Source organism: Cynocephalus volans, chromosome 5 (genome assembly GCF_027409185.1).
Source record: "Cynocephalus volans isolate mCynVol1 chromosome 5, mCynVol1.pri, whole genome shotgun sequence".
Taxonomy (NCBI): domain Eukaryota; kingdom Metazoa; phylum Chordata; class Mammalia; order Dermoptera; family Cynocephalidae; genus Cynocephalus; species Cynocephalus volans.
This window is the reverse complement of record NC_084464.1, coordinates 145,731,505-145,744,769: the sequence shown is the minus strand read 5'-3', so window position 1 is coordinate 145,744,769 and position 13,265 is coordinate 145,731,505. Positions and strand designations below refer to the sequence as shown.

The following is a 13,265-nucleotide window of genomic DNA, read 5'->3' as shown; positions in this document are numbered from 1 at the left end:
AAAACACACCTCATTTAAAGTGAGTCTCTTGTAGACAGCACATAATTAGGTCATGCTTTCATCACCAGTTTGACAATTTCTTCCTTTTATTGTGTTGTATGTTTACATCTATTACAATAATCAGCATGGGTGGATATAAATCAATTATCTCTTTATGTTTTTCTATATGTCCCATCTGTTCTCTGTTACTTTATTTTTTTTGTTTGTTTGTTTTTAGTATTCTATGTTATCCCCAATAGTGGCTTACTAGCTAAACCTCTTTGTTTTTCATTAGTGGTTGCTCTAGGACTAACAAAGTACACCTATCACAGTTTACATTCAAATATTATACTATTTCACGTATAATGTAAGAACACTCCAGAAATATTCTTCCATTTTTCCCTTCTATCATTTGGGTTGTTTTAATACATTTAACTTATACATATTTTATACTCCCCCCACATGCCCACACACAAATTTATAAAAAATCGTTATAATTTGTGCTTTAAATGGTCTATTATTTTTGAAATAAAATTTTAAAATAAGAAAAGCATTATTATATTTTATATTTACCCATACTTTTACCAATTCTGATTCTGTTAATTACTTTGCATAAACCCAAATTTCTGCCTGGAATTATTTTTTTCCCCTTGAAGAGCATTCTGGAACATTTACAGCAGTGCTGGACTGAGCATATGACTTCTCTCAGATTTTCTTGTCTGAAAAAGTCTTTATTTTGCCTTAATTTTTCAAAAATAATATTTTCACTTGGTATTAAAATTTAAGTTGACAGTGTTTTTTTTTTTTCTGTTTCAGTACTTTAAAGACGTCATTTCTTTCTTGCCTCATGTAAGTTTTTGATGAGAAGTCTTCTGCAATTGTTATTTTGTTTCTCTCTATGTAACTTGTCTTTTTATTCTGGATAACATTAATGTTTTTCTTTGTATCACTTAATTATAATCTGTGTTTTCTTGAGCTTCATGAATTTAGGTTTACATTTTTATTGCTTTCAAATATTTTACAGCCATTATTTCCTGATTTTTTTTTTCTGACCCACTTCTCCCTTATGTCCTTTAGGAGCTTCAGGTGCACTTGTACCCCTTAAAATTACTTTACAAGTTAGTGAGATTTTGCTCATTTATTTTAGTTTTTGGATTTTTTCCTCTCTATGCCTCATTTGGCTAATCTCTATTATGTTGTTAAGTTCACTGATCTTTATTTCTGTAGTGTCTAATACACTGTTAATCCAATCCATTAAAATATTCTTTCTTAGATATTTTATTTTTCACCTCTATAACTTCCATTTTGCTATTTTTTTTTACAGCATTAGTCACTGAATGACATATGTTCTGAGAAATGTGTCATTAGATGATTTCATCATTATGCAGACATTATAGAGTGTACTTACACAAACCTAGATGGTTTAGCCTACTACACACCTAGGCTATGTGGGATTGCCTATTGCTCCCATCATTGACTGAAATCTCATCATGTGGCATAAGACTGTATGTCCATTTTTCTTCTCATTATGTTTATGTTGTCTTTTAAATTTTTTATCATGTATTTGTAATAGTTGTGTAATGTCATTGACTGCTAATTACATCATCAATGTAATTTATGGAACTATTCATATTGCTTGATTTTTATTCTGGTAATATCACATTTTCCCACTTTGTCAAATGTCTAAAAATTTTTGACCAGGTGCTGGACATTGTATGCATTTACAGTATAGTGTGCTGAATTAACTTCTCTCTCTCTCTCTCTCTCTTTTTCTCTTTCTTTCTTTCCAGAATATCAGACTTTGTTCTGGCAGGAAGTTAAGTCACTTACAGCTCAATTTGCTCTTTTTGACCTTTGGTTTTAATCTTTTAGGATGAGTCTAGAATAGTCTCTTCTCTAGGAATAGTTTAGCCTTATTATTAAGATATGACCCTTCAGGGGTCTTTAACTAAATTTCTTGGTATTCGACAAGATATCTCTACTCTGGATGATGAAAACTGGGCCAGTTCTTGGCTCTGTATCAGCTCTGGGAATCCAACTCTGTAGTTATCATTCTTCACCTGAACTCAAAATTTTACTTTGCTCACATGCAGATTGATATTCAATCAAATACTTAAGGGAACTCCTGTGCTAACTTCTGGGATTCTTTTTTGCTTTTTTCTTTGCGTAAATCCCATTTCTCCCATGCTGTGTATTGTATATTCTAGCTGCAATGGCCTCTCCAAACTCTGATTCTGTCTTTTTAAATTAGCAGGATAGCAAAGCTCTGTTTGTGTTCTCTTTCACTGAGCAACAATCAGGAGATTGCCCAAGAAGAAAGCCTCGTGATTTTAGAGTTTACTTTCTTTCCTTTCATTTCTCTGGGATCAAGGTCATGTACTGTTTTCCAATGACCAAACACAGTTGTTTCATATATTTTATAAAGATTTCTCGTTGATTACAGCAGAAGGCTAAGTCTGGACCCTCATGTATAGGAGCAGAAGTCTCTCCCTAACACATTAAAAATTACCAAATATTCCCATATGCAAAGTCAGAAAGTAAACTGTAGATATTATAAATACTTTAAAATAATAACAACTCTAGTCTTCATAGTAAGAAAATTACCTTCCTGTAAATCAGGTTAAAATTTATACCACTTTTTTAGAACTACATAAGAAAATAAAATGACAAAATATTTTCAGCAAATATTAAAGGTTTTCTTTTTCTTCTTTTACTTACAAATAACTTGAAAGTAGAATCAAATTAAGACTTGTTTGAAAAAATTCATACCTGTCCTCAGAATAGGGATGGAAAATTTACATTCCATATTATAGCTTTTCCACAAATAATTTGAGAAAAATTAAATTAATAAATGAATGCTATTTTCTTATTTTAATTAGAATAAGCAGTAGAGCAAGAGCCAACACAAATTACTGTATGTCACTTCAACCAGCTTTATCTTTTTCCTCCCTGTAAAATTAGTACTACTAGTTTGTAATTTCAAATGATGAAAATACTAGACAAAGTTGCTTATGCAGGATGATGGGCGAAAGTAGATTCTGTAACTGGCACATGGAAATTATTTAACACTAGCTTTTAAATGACAATAAATAAATTAATAACTTATCCTTTTAATACAGAATAAAAATGGGGCTGCTTAAATGCTGTTTTTAAAATCACTTCTTTATGCTGCCACCAAGTGTGTGCACTTTTGCCATACAACATCTGTAATATGGGATTTGTCTTTTCTATCTTCACAGCTGCTTCTCTAGACTCTGACTTTATCACTTTACACCTAAATTATGGTTCCTGTGTCCTAATTATGTAAAATGCTACTAACTTCTTCTCACTCCAGAGTAACATGCACATAGCTGCCAAGATCATCTGAATGGCCTGTGGGCTTCTCAAGGAAAGGGACCATGCCATACTTTCAGTGTTTCCACAACATAGTCATCAAGGTACAGAAATATACCAAGAACACCCAGCAGCCAATGAATGAGTGTTGAACTGAATCTTTTTCAAAAATATAATTAGGCCACTCAAAGAACTGTAGTGCCTCTTATTCTAATCCATAATCTTTTTGATGAAGCAATCACTAGGCCCCAGTCCTTATTTCTGCATCTAACTTTGTCTGTTATTAATTTCTTACATAAGTCTGCCAAATAGGAAAGGGAAGCCTCTGTGCCTAAATAAATATTACCTTCCATTCTAAATGCCACTTCCCTGGATCAATGCATCTACGTTACTACTTTCAATATAAGACACAAAAGCCACATGCTCCAGCAAATATTTCTGGAGCAGTGAGCCCTTCAAAACATTACCTTATTTAGAATTATCTAACAACTAAAATATAATTAATATTTTATTATAACAAGTTAGCTTTTGTCCTCTAATTGTGTTATATGTATGTGGTAGATACTCTTCATTAGGATACAGCTTTTTTTTATTCTTAAATTGTTGTCTCTGATTTATATTCTAATCTCCCCAACACCACTTTTTAAAAATTATTTTTATATTTGTCATAGTGACTGATATTTCTTTTGCTTGATGTATACACTCGATAACTGAAGAAAAGTATTATTCAGTTTTTGTTGCAATAAACTTCTTTTTATGGCAGCTTAAATCATGATAAAAATTTTAATATTTTACTGAAAATCTATTTGAAACACTAAGACTTATTTTGTCACAGGGACTGTTCAATTTTTTTTACATCCTGTGTATATTGTGCTATGTTTGTTAGTGAAACTAAGTGATCTGCTGCTACACACAGTGATGTGATTCACTTATATATAGACTCTGTGAGTCTTAAAGTATTTCTACCATAGGTAGTCAAATGTTCACCTTACGACTAAGTTTTCCAAGTAACTTGAAATGGATTTTTTTAAATTAAGGTTTTATTTAGGAAATGGATGAAGAATAAAAAATAGCATCAAGAGAACATAATGGAGGGAGAGTAACTATGAATAAAATAAAACAGAGAAATTTTTATTCTAAAAAGGAACACCTGAAAGACTAAAAAGAATAAATCAATTGGTTTATGTAAATAAGACTGACAGAAAATCAGCTAACAGAGAGGAGCTAACTCTATTCTCCTGTGTCTCTACAGCACTTTGTACCTTATCTGAGAGCTTAAGCAACAATGAATTCTAATTACTGATATTTTTCCCCCTAGCTACACCATGAGTTCCTCAAAAGAAGGAGCCATGTGTAAGTTTCCTTTGCAGTCACGGTGCTAGCATAGTTCTTGGCAAATATTAATTACTCAATAACATATGTGGAAGAAAGGAAGGAAACAATATAGAATCTGAGATAAACAAAAGAAATGAAAATGAAAAATTCAAAGGGAATAAAAAGTAAGAAGAAAATGAAGATAGCCTTATAGAACTAAATAAAGTATCAGTGTATGGAATTCCCTACATTTCAGTTTATTACAGAAAAAAATGTAATAAAAAGAGTATAACAACGTAAAATGATCAGAAGAACAAATATGCATTGAGCCAGGCTATGTGCTAGGCACTCCATATAGAATTACACTAACCTTCTCAACTACTCCATTGAGTGGAGTTAGTTATGTACATTTTATAAATGAGCAAACAGCTGCAAAGGGGATCAATAACTTGTGCAAACCTCAATCAAGTTATCCCTAATTGTTTCCAACAGCTAGGTTCTTCCCAGTGTAACAATGGCTGTCAGAATGATGACATGTTATTCTGAGAGCCAAAATTGTATATCAGAGATTGGCAGATTTATATTCAATTAATCAACCTTTGTTTAGTGGCCCACTGTGCTGAACATGGTGCTATGGAGATAAGCATGGAGATAAGTGAATGAAAAGACCTGACCATTTAAGTTAAATAGCTCCAAATCTAACATAATGTGTTAAGTATACTACTAGAAGGAAAAACAAAATGCCTGTGCTCCCATAAATATGTACAATCAGTATGTTTCAATAATTTTTTTAAATGCCTATGGAGGGTATATTCATTCAATTCAGCCATTCATTTATTCATTCACAATATGCATTTGAGTACCTACAATGCATCAGGTACTATATCAAGGCTAGAAATAATCAGTGACCAAAACAGATAATATCCCCATCTTTGAGATGCTGTCATTCTAGAAAAAGTCTTTGGAGGAAGAAAAAAAATCAAGAAAGAAGAACAAGACACAGGTCAGGGACCTAGAAAACTGTCTAGGAACCAAATTTAAAGAGGCACCCAGGGATGTGCAAGTCCTCACCTGAACTTGCACGACCTTGAGAGTGACTGCCTCCTTAAAGTCTGTGTCACAGGTACCTCACTTGCTAACCTTCGTCCCAGCACTAATAGGGTGGAACCTGGAATAGGAGGACTCCAAAATGTCTATTTTAAAACACAGCTATTTCTTGTAGCTATTTCTGGAAGAATTGGTAAAAAAAACAGTAGAAATATATATACACATAAACACACACACACACACACACACACACACACACCCCACATATGTACATATATACATACACATACATAGACATATGGATACATTCTATATTATATGTTTTATAGTATCAAATTTATCCTTATCACATTATTTTTCTTATTATTAGGAAAGGTAGGGTGGTACTAACTGCTTGTCAATCTTGGCCAAGAATGGGTATTCAATCTTTCAGATTGACAGCATCCCTTACAGAATAATGTTGGGGTTGGGCTAAATAAGCAACTGTAAATATATAGAGGTATTTGAAGAGCAGGTGTACAGGAGAGGAAGAAACAATATTAACATAAATGGACCAAAGAAAAAATTAACAACTCACCTCACAAGGATAATTTTGTTGCTAAATACGACAAATATTGTGGAACCTGAGACCCTAACCCCAATCTTTTCAGAGTCTTGAAGACACATGATCTAAAACAAGTTGGCTACTTTTTAAAATCAATGGCCTATGTTAAAAAGTGATAATGTCAATGTAAAAATTAATATTAGCAATTTTATTTTTTAAAGAAAGATATTATTAGAAAGTATAAGTTTTCTCCATTGGCAACTTCTTTCAAGTAACTATATCTACCAACAGGAAAACCCAGAGACAAACTCCACCAGTAGCATTATCCAATAATACTCATGACACAAATCCAATTAGAGGCAAATGTAAATGGTTTCTTAATAGACTCTCTTAGCTTTCAACTTTGAAGATACCTTGGAACATAATGAAAATGATCATGTCCCCTTTACTTTGGTACTCAACAAATCTGTTCTTTGGGCTCTTTGCTCACCTGTCGAAAAGTCAGAGCGATACAAGAGGCGATACGTGAGTAAGAGGGTCTCTAGCGGTTTAAGTGAAGTCGTCTCTGAGGACCACACTTCCATGCCTTTCGAAATTAAACTGTCGTTTCTCAGGTAGAAAATACCAATCCATAGGATGAAATTAGTCTTATCTCATAAATGGAAAGAGTCAACCCAATTCTAAAGTCTATAGTTTGTAAGATATGTGTAACAGGGCTTTATTCTACATATGCAAGGTGTCATTTTACTATAAGACAATAGGACATGTGTAAATGAGGAAATAGTTATGATATACACAGTGTTCATCTGATTCCTGCTGAATTTTGTCTTGATTGGCTGGGTGAGGAGAGAAGAAATAGTGACCATCTGCACTCTCCTACCTCAACCTCCCAACTTAAAGCCATTATCTTGGAGAAAAGAATCCGAAGACTAACTTAAAGGAAAAAGAAAACAGATGAGAGAAGGGAGAGGAGAAAGAGGAAAAGAAAGAACAGGAGGCCAGTGAACGCAGTCTTTAGCATCTTTTCCCTTGCTTCTCTCCCAAGTTCTCGGTCTCTATTAATCTCGCCCAACCTCCTTCACAAATATTGTTTCCTTAATTTAGATTCTGTTCCCTCAGCATTTTAAAAGTGGATCACTATTTATGATTTTAGTATAAACCATTGAGAAAATAAAGCTTGGAAATTGAAGTTTATGACTGTAGGACAAATGCCAGGTCATATAATGAGAGAGAGTTCAACATGTGGCTGTGGGATGGTAAAGCTTCAGTTGGCTTCAAGCCCAGCTTTAGCACCTTCGAGCTGAGAGAGCTTGGGGGCAAGTGACTCACCCCTCTAGCCTCAGATTGCTCATCTGTAAAATGGGGCAATAATACCTGTTTTCAAAGGGTTGTTTCAATGGATAATGGAGATGCTGTATGTGAAGCCTCTGTTGCACTTGCACGAGGACATGCTTCATAAATGTTAGTTCCTGATCTCCATTCCCTCCCTTCTCCTTCCTTTCCCTTTCCCTTCCTTTAGCTTCCTACCTCTTGTCATCTCTTTTGGGTCCTTCACCACACAGGGAAAACAGCAGCAGGTTCTGTATGCGAGCACACCCTCCAGCCCTGGCTGTTGGCTTGCACAACCTTGCTCACATGTTATGTGCTGCCTCAGACGCTCTTGGCTACCCACTCTTACAGAATTCCGCACACTGCTGTGAGCACCACCTCAGCCTCTGTCATGGTTGCTGTGTCTTCTGGCAGCTGTCTCTCCTTCCCTTGGAGTAGGTGGTGGGTTCCAGAGCTGCTTGCATTAGACTCAGCACAGCAGGAGCCCAGACCAGACCTTAGAGGATTCATACAGGCCCTCACTCCTCCCACTGTTTCCGGAATATGAAGAAGGGGCATGAAACAGGACATGGACTCTGGCTTCCTCAGGAGATGTCTAAAGGGATCAGGTGGTGTCACTCCCTATGAGCATAAACTTTGACCACAGGAAGCAGAAAATAAGATGAGTGGTGCAGTCATTCCACTCCCCTCCTTCTACAATAGTCTGAATAGCCTCTCCAGGGATGACGGTGAGCCTGGGCAACCGGTTATGCTCAGTGAGGCAGTGTCCTGCTCAATAATGCATCACCTTGTTTTTTCTTGCTTTGCTTCATTTTGCTTTTTCCCCATCCTCCCATGTCACACATCCCTTTTCCCCTCACTCTTGCTTCTCTGGATTGAATCTCCCAATAAGGCATTAGCACTTAAGCCTTGCAGTTTTTAGGGTTCAAGGGAACCTAAGCTAAGATGCCCATGAACTACATTTTCCAGGATCTCTTGCCAACTGTATTCTGGATAGGTTTTGCAAGATAGAATGAACTAATGGGAGACGGAAAAGAAGAAGAGAAGCCAGGGCGTGCCCCTCCCCCGCTTCAGTGCGTGTCTCACGTGCAGCTGTGAGTCCTCTCTGTGTCTCTCCAGCCATGCAGTGAGAATGGAGTCCCACTGTTGCTCATCTTCATGTTGCCTCAGTATCCCCTTTTACCTTTTTAACCAGTTTCTCATATTAAATTCACTCTATTGAACCAGCTGGCATGGGTTCCTTTCTTCCTGACTAGACTCGAATATAACACACAACAATTAAAAGTATGATTTTATTCACCTGTGTTTGTGATAGGACTGAAAACATTCTCTGCCTCCATATTATATGAGGGTACTTCAAACAGCTCACGGAACACTAGAGTTAAAGATAATATGAATCTTTCCATGAACTGTTTGAAGCATCCTCATATTCATAAAATATATTTCTATTTCTAAAAATTGATAACATAAGAAAACTGGGCTTTTAACTATTTCAAACTAAATTACCATAAGAAAGTTCTATGGGTTATCAGAAAAAAATGTCAAATTATTACTTTGGCATTTTAAATGGCATTTATTTTAAATGAATAGTCCTTTCCTAAAGATTATATTTCCTGGTTAATACAAACTCAGCTCCTACAATCACCTCATAAGCTGCCTCTCTTTAGTCTTTGCAGAGGCTACTGAAATCTGGTTCTATGCATCCTGGGCTTAGTAGATGGCAAACCAGTGGTGTCAGAATGTAAGCGCTATTATTTGGTAAATGGGATTCAGATTTCATTTGTTTCTGTACTTCCTAAGGTGCTTATGGGAAACAAACAAACATCACCAACCCCCCTCCACTCCAGGTGCTGTTGAGAACAGGCATATTTATCTTCTGCGGGGTACACAGTTCTTTTAAAATTGGCACCCAAGAGCTTTGCATTTATAGCAAGTGCTCGGTAATGGTTTAACAACGATTTCTGGGATCTCCTGCAATAACACTGCATGGGTGTAGCACAAACAACAACACCAAAAATACTTCGTAGGCAGAGAGATGTATGCAGACAGTTTTGCGTCTAAACTTGAGGGAGAAAAAGGCCTCTTTTCTCGAGTGTGCAAATAGGAATACACATAGTATGTGAGCACCCATTCATGGCCTTCCAGCAGTCACAGGAACAGGAGGGAATTGTGAAGGGGAGCTGGAGTACAATGAATCATTGGAATGATTTGTTTTTTCCTGCCAAGTTTTTTCTTTTTAATATCCTGAAAAACCAAACTTTGTAGATCCATAAACTGTTTCACAGTGGTTGTCTACACTGCAGACTCAATGCTACACCCACACTGAAAAGGAGGCCTGACTCGAACACGTGACATCCTTTGGGTCAAAGAAGAGCATGAGACCAGGGCTTCTCCATTCTCCCCACTGTAAGGCTTCAGATGTCCTGGGTTTTCCCACCATCCAGAAAAGATGATGTAACCAGAATCCCTTGGTCTGGCAATGACAAGTTCGGGGCCTCTGGATTTCACAGGACATACTCCTGCATACCACCAAACAGTCTCAAGTGAAAAAATTCCATATGGACAAAAATCGAAGATGGAATTTTAGAGAGAAATAGGGCTGTCAGACAGTATACACACACTAGTTTGGCTGGAGCCATTCTTTCACTACTGAAATATTTGTGCATGGATTGGAAACTAGCAGTGTCTTCATGTCTCCAAAAATGCCCTACACTACCCCAGCCATGTAGGACTCCTTAGCTAAATCTGTCCAGGATCCACCAACTCAAGAGTTAACCATGGCCATGGTGGGTGGTCTCCAACATCCTGTCATAGCCCTAAAATAGAGCGCATTCCTATTGGCCAGTTGTCATGACAATTATTAAATATTTTTAACATAACTTCTGCAGAGAAGGCACAAGATGTTTAAAACTAGGGTGATTCATCTCAGAAGTTTATTTCTTCTTTGAAGTGGCTGGAGTCACTGAGAGTTTTAGTCCACCAGGAAAGCTCTTCTCAGCTGCCAGAAAACGTTGCAGGTTCCAAATTCTCCACTTTTCATAGTCAGTTAAGATAAGGCTTTTCCAGACTCCACAGCAAAACTCACACACTACATGACTAGATCCTTGCCCTGAGGACCTCTAAGTGTATTTCTCAGGGAATCTTCCCTGCATGATGGTTCTGCAGCTCGCATGTGGAGAGTGGCATAGCAGCATGGAGGCACAGTCAGGAGTCCAGGGCTACACACAAGATCTACTCCAGCTCCAGCTGGCCATTTGACATTTATGTGACAGCCTGTCTGCTCTCCAAGATGAAACATAGAAAATTAGAGATGGGGAAGACCTATTAGATCATCAAATCCATACCCTGCCAGTTCAAAATCACTCTTCTGCGCTCCATTTCCTAGTGCATCATCCAGTTTGGTTTTAAATAGCCTGGGGTACAGCAAGTGCTGCTTCCATGTCTCTTTACAGAGAATTCTCTTCACACATCCAGCCAAATGCTCAAGATTGGATGTTTACTTACTCTAGTTTTCTGTATACGGTAATGTCATGGTTACTCATTTCCTCCAATCAAAGCTCCTGAAAATAATTAGAAAGTGGGTACTTTCTTGGCTAGAAAAAAAAATACTGGTTTTAGGAGAATAAAAGCACTTTGTGGAGCAAAGGGAAATGATAAGCAGAGTTTGTGTTACTTCAGTTATATGCTTATTTCGCATTGTTCAGCTTTTGCTTTCTTTAACAATACCTGCAGTTATGACTAAGCAGTATTATTGGTTTTAGCTTCCACATTTACTTCTGTTTCAATTTTCTTATTTTAAAATATTTAATTGGCAAATAAGACTTGTATATATTCAAGGACAACATGATGATTTGATATATGTATGCACTGTGTAATGATTACCACAATCAAATTGATTATCATCCATCACCCCCCATGCTGTACATTAGATCCCCAGAATTTTCTTTAACAATAGCTAGATCTATGACTAAGCTGTGTTGTTGGTTTTGGTTCCCACATTTACTTCTGTTTCAATTTTTAACTCGATTATTCATCCCCTTGCTGCCTATATTGTATTTAAGATGCCAGCCCATCATTGTGATTTAAATGAAGACTATTCCAAACAGTCTAATAATTTGCCTATTCCCTTTCCTAATCTTTCTTTGTCTTTTCAGATTTGGCTAAGCACAAGCGCAAAAACAGTAAGCCTGATACACCATTTCTGGACAGTCTTCAAGAAAAACGTCTGTGTTTTTCTTTAATAATGCTCAGGCAGTAGACCTCCTTGTGAATACCATTTATGAAGGTGTTTGTGGCTTACCTTAATCTGACCCTTTAAGCAAGGCTCACTGCACACAGACCGTACCATTCCACTCTTGTTCATCTGGATTTTGTAATCATCAATGTTCAGTACCCCTTCATGCCAGGTTCCAACATGCACATAGTCATAGCGATTAGCTTCAGTGTATTGCAGATTCATGATGTCATACCTAGGAAGAAAACAACATGTGCATATTGTAGAATATGAACATAATGTAGAAAAGAAAGAAATTTGGTAAATAGATACTACTAGAAAGGAAGGATATAAAAGCTAGAATAATGCCCCATCCTAACACCAGGTACTGCCTATATTTTATTTCTAATGTTTCCTCTGATTTTCCAGAAGGTGTATTCCATTTTTCAGTCTCTATGTATCATCCATATTTGCTAAAGAATATCTTACTGTTCTACTTTTCTCTCTGCTTATCATCCAAAAATAAATAAATAAATTTACATGTACTGAGTTGATCATCTCCTTCAAATTATTAATTTACTAAGTTATTATTTGAGAAGTAACAATCTATGAAAACATTAATTTCTTTATTTGATTACTTTTATTCCAAATTTGTTTTCACATTTGTTGCCATTTTCATTACACTACATTAAAAGAGGTGAGTTTTACCAAGTCTGGAACCTTTTTTAGGTGCTAGTAGAGCAAGAAATCTGAAAAAGGCATCTTTAATTAGTAAAGATGTTGCAAGGGATTTAATGGTTTGTACACTGACATTTAAACTGTTCTCTTCCCTATTAGAACAAACATTTTTGAAACCAAACAATTGGTGTCAGTTATTTCAGTAATTTCAAATGTCGACGTGCTATATAACAGCAAAATCTGCATTTAGAACTCTTCACTGTAGTAATCATTTCACTGTATATGTGTATATCAAAACATCATGTCATATACCATATATATGTATGTAATTATAAAAAATTATAATTTTAATCATACGGTACTTTTAAAAAATCTTCACAATAATCAGAGTGTATTCTGGAGGCCAGACCTCATCTTTTTCCAGGGCAAGCAGTGGAAGACATTTTACAATACAATAGAAAGAATATAGGACTTGAAATCAGAATGTGTGAACTGGACTCTTTTCTAACATTTTAATAGTACATTATACTACTTAGGAATGTCACTAAACTCTTTAGGCCTCGTGGGGATCTTGTGGAGATTTATTAACATCAGGCATGTAAAAAACTACTCTACAATTAGGAAAAAAAATGTGTATGCCCCCTCCCAAAATTTGTATGTTGAAATTCTAACCCTTAAGCTGCTGGTATTAGGAGTTGGGGCCTTTTGGAAATGATTAGGTCATGAGGATGGTATCCTCATGAATGGGATTAGTGTCTTTATAAAAGCAGCCCAGAAAAGCTACCTTTCGCTTTCCACCACATGAGAACACAGTTAGAAGGTGCCATC

The 13,265-nt window shown here is 36.2% G+C and overlaps 1 protein-coding gene across 3 annotated transcripts in view; it reads right to left on the bottom strand.

Annotated features, from left to right (window-relative positions):
* The window catches only part of GRM1 (glutamate metabotropic receptor 1), a 421,403-nt gene that overhangs the window by 54,727 nt on the left and 353,411 nt on the right, over positions 1-13,265 (bottom strand). For all 3 annotated transcript variants that reach the window (XM_063097650.1, XM_063097651.1, XM_063097652.1), the window contains exon 5: positions 11,847-12,015. In XM_063097650.1, the coding sequence (XP_062953720.1) occupies positions 11,847-12,015 (169 nt within the window). The remainder of the gene's footprint in view (positions 1-11,846; positions 12,016-13,265) is intronic.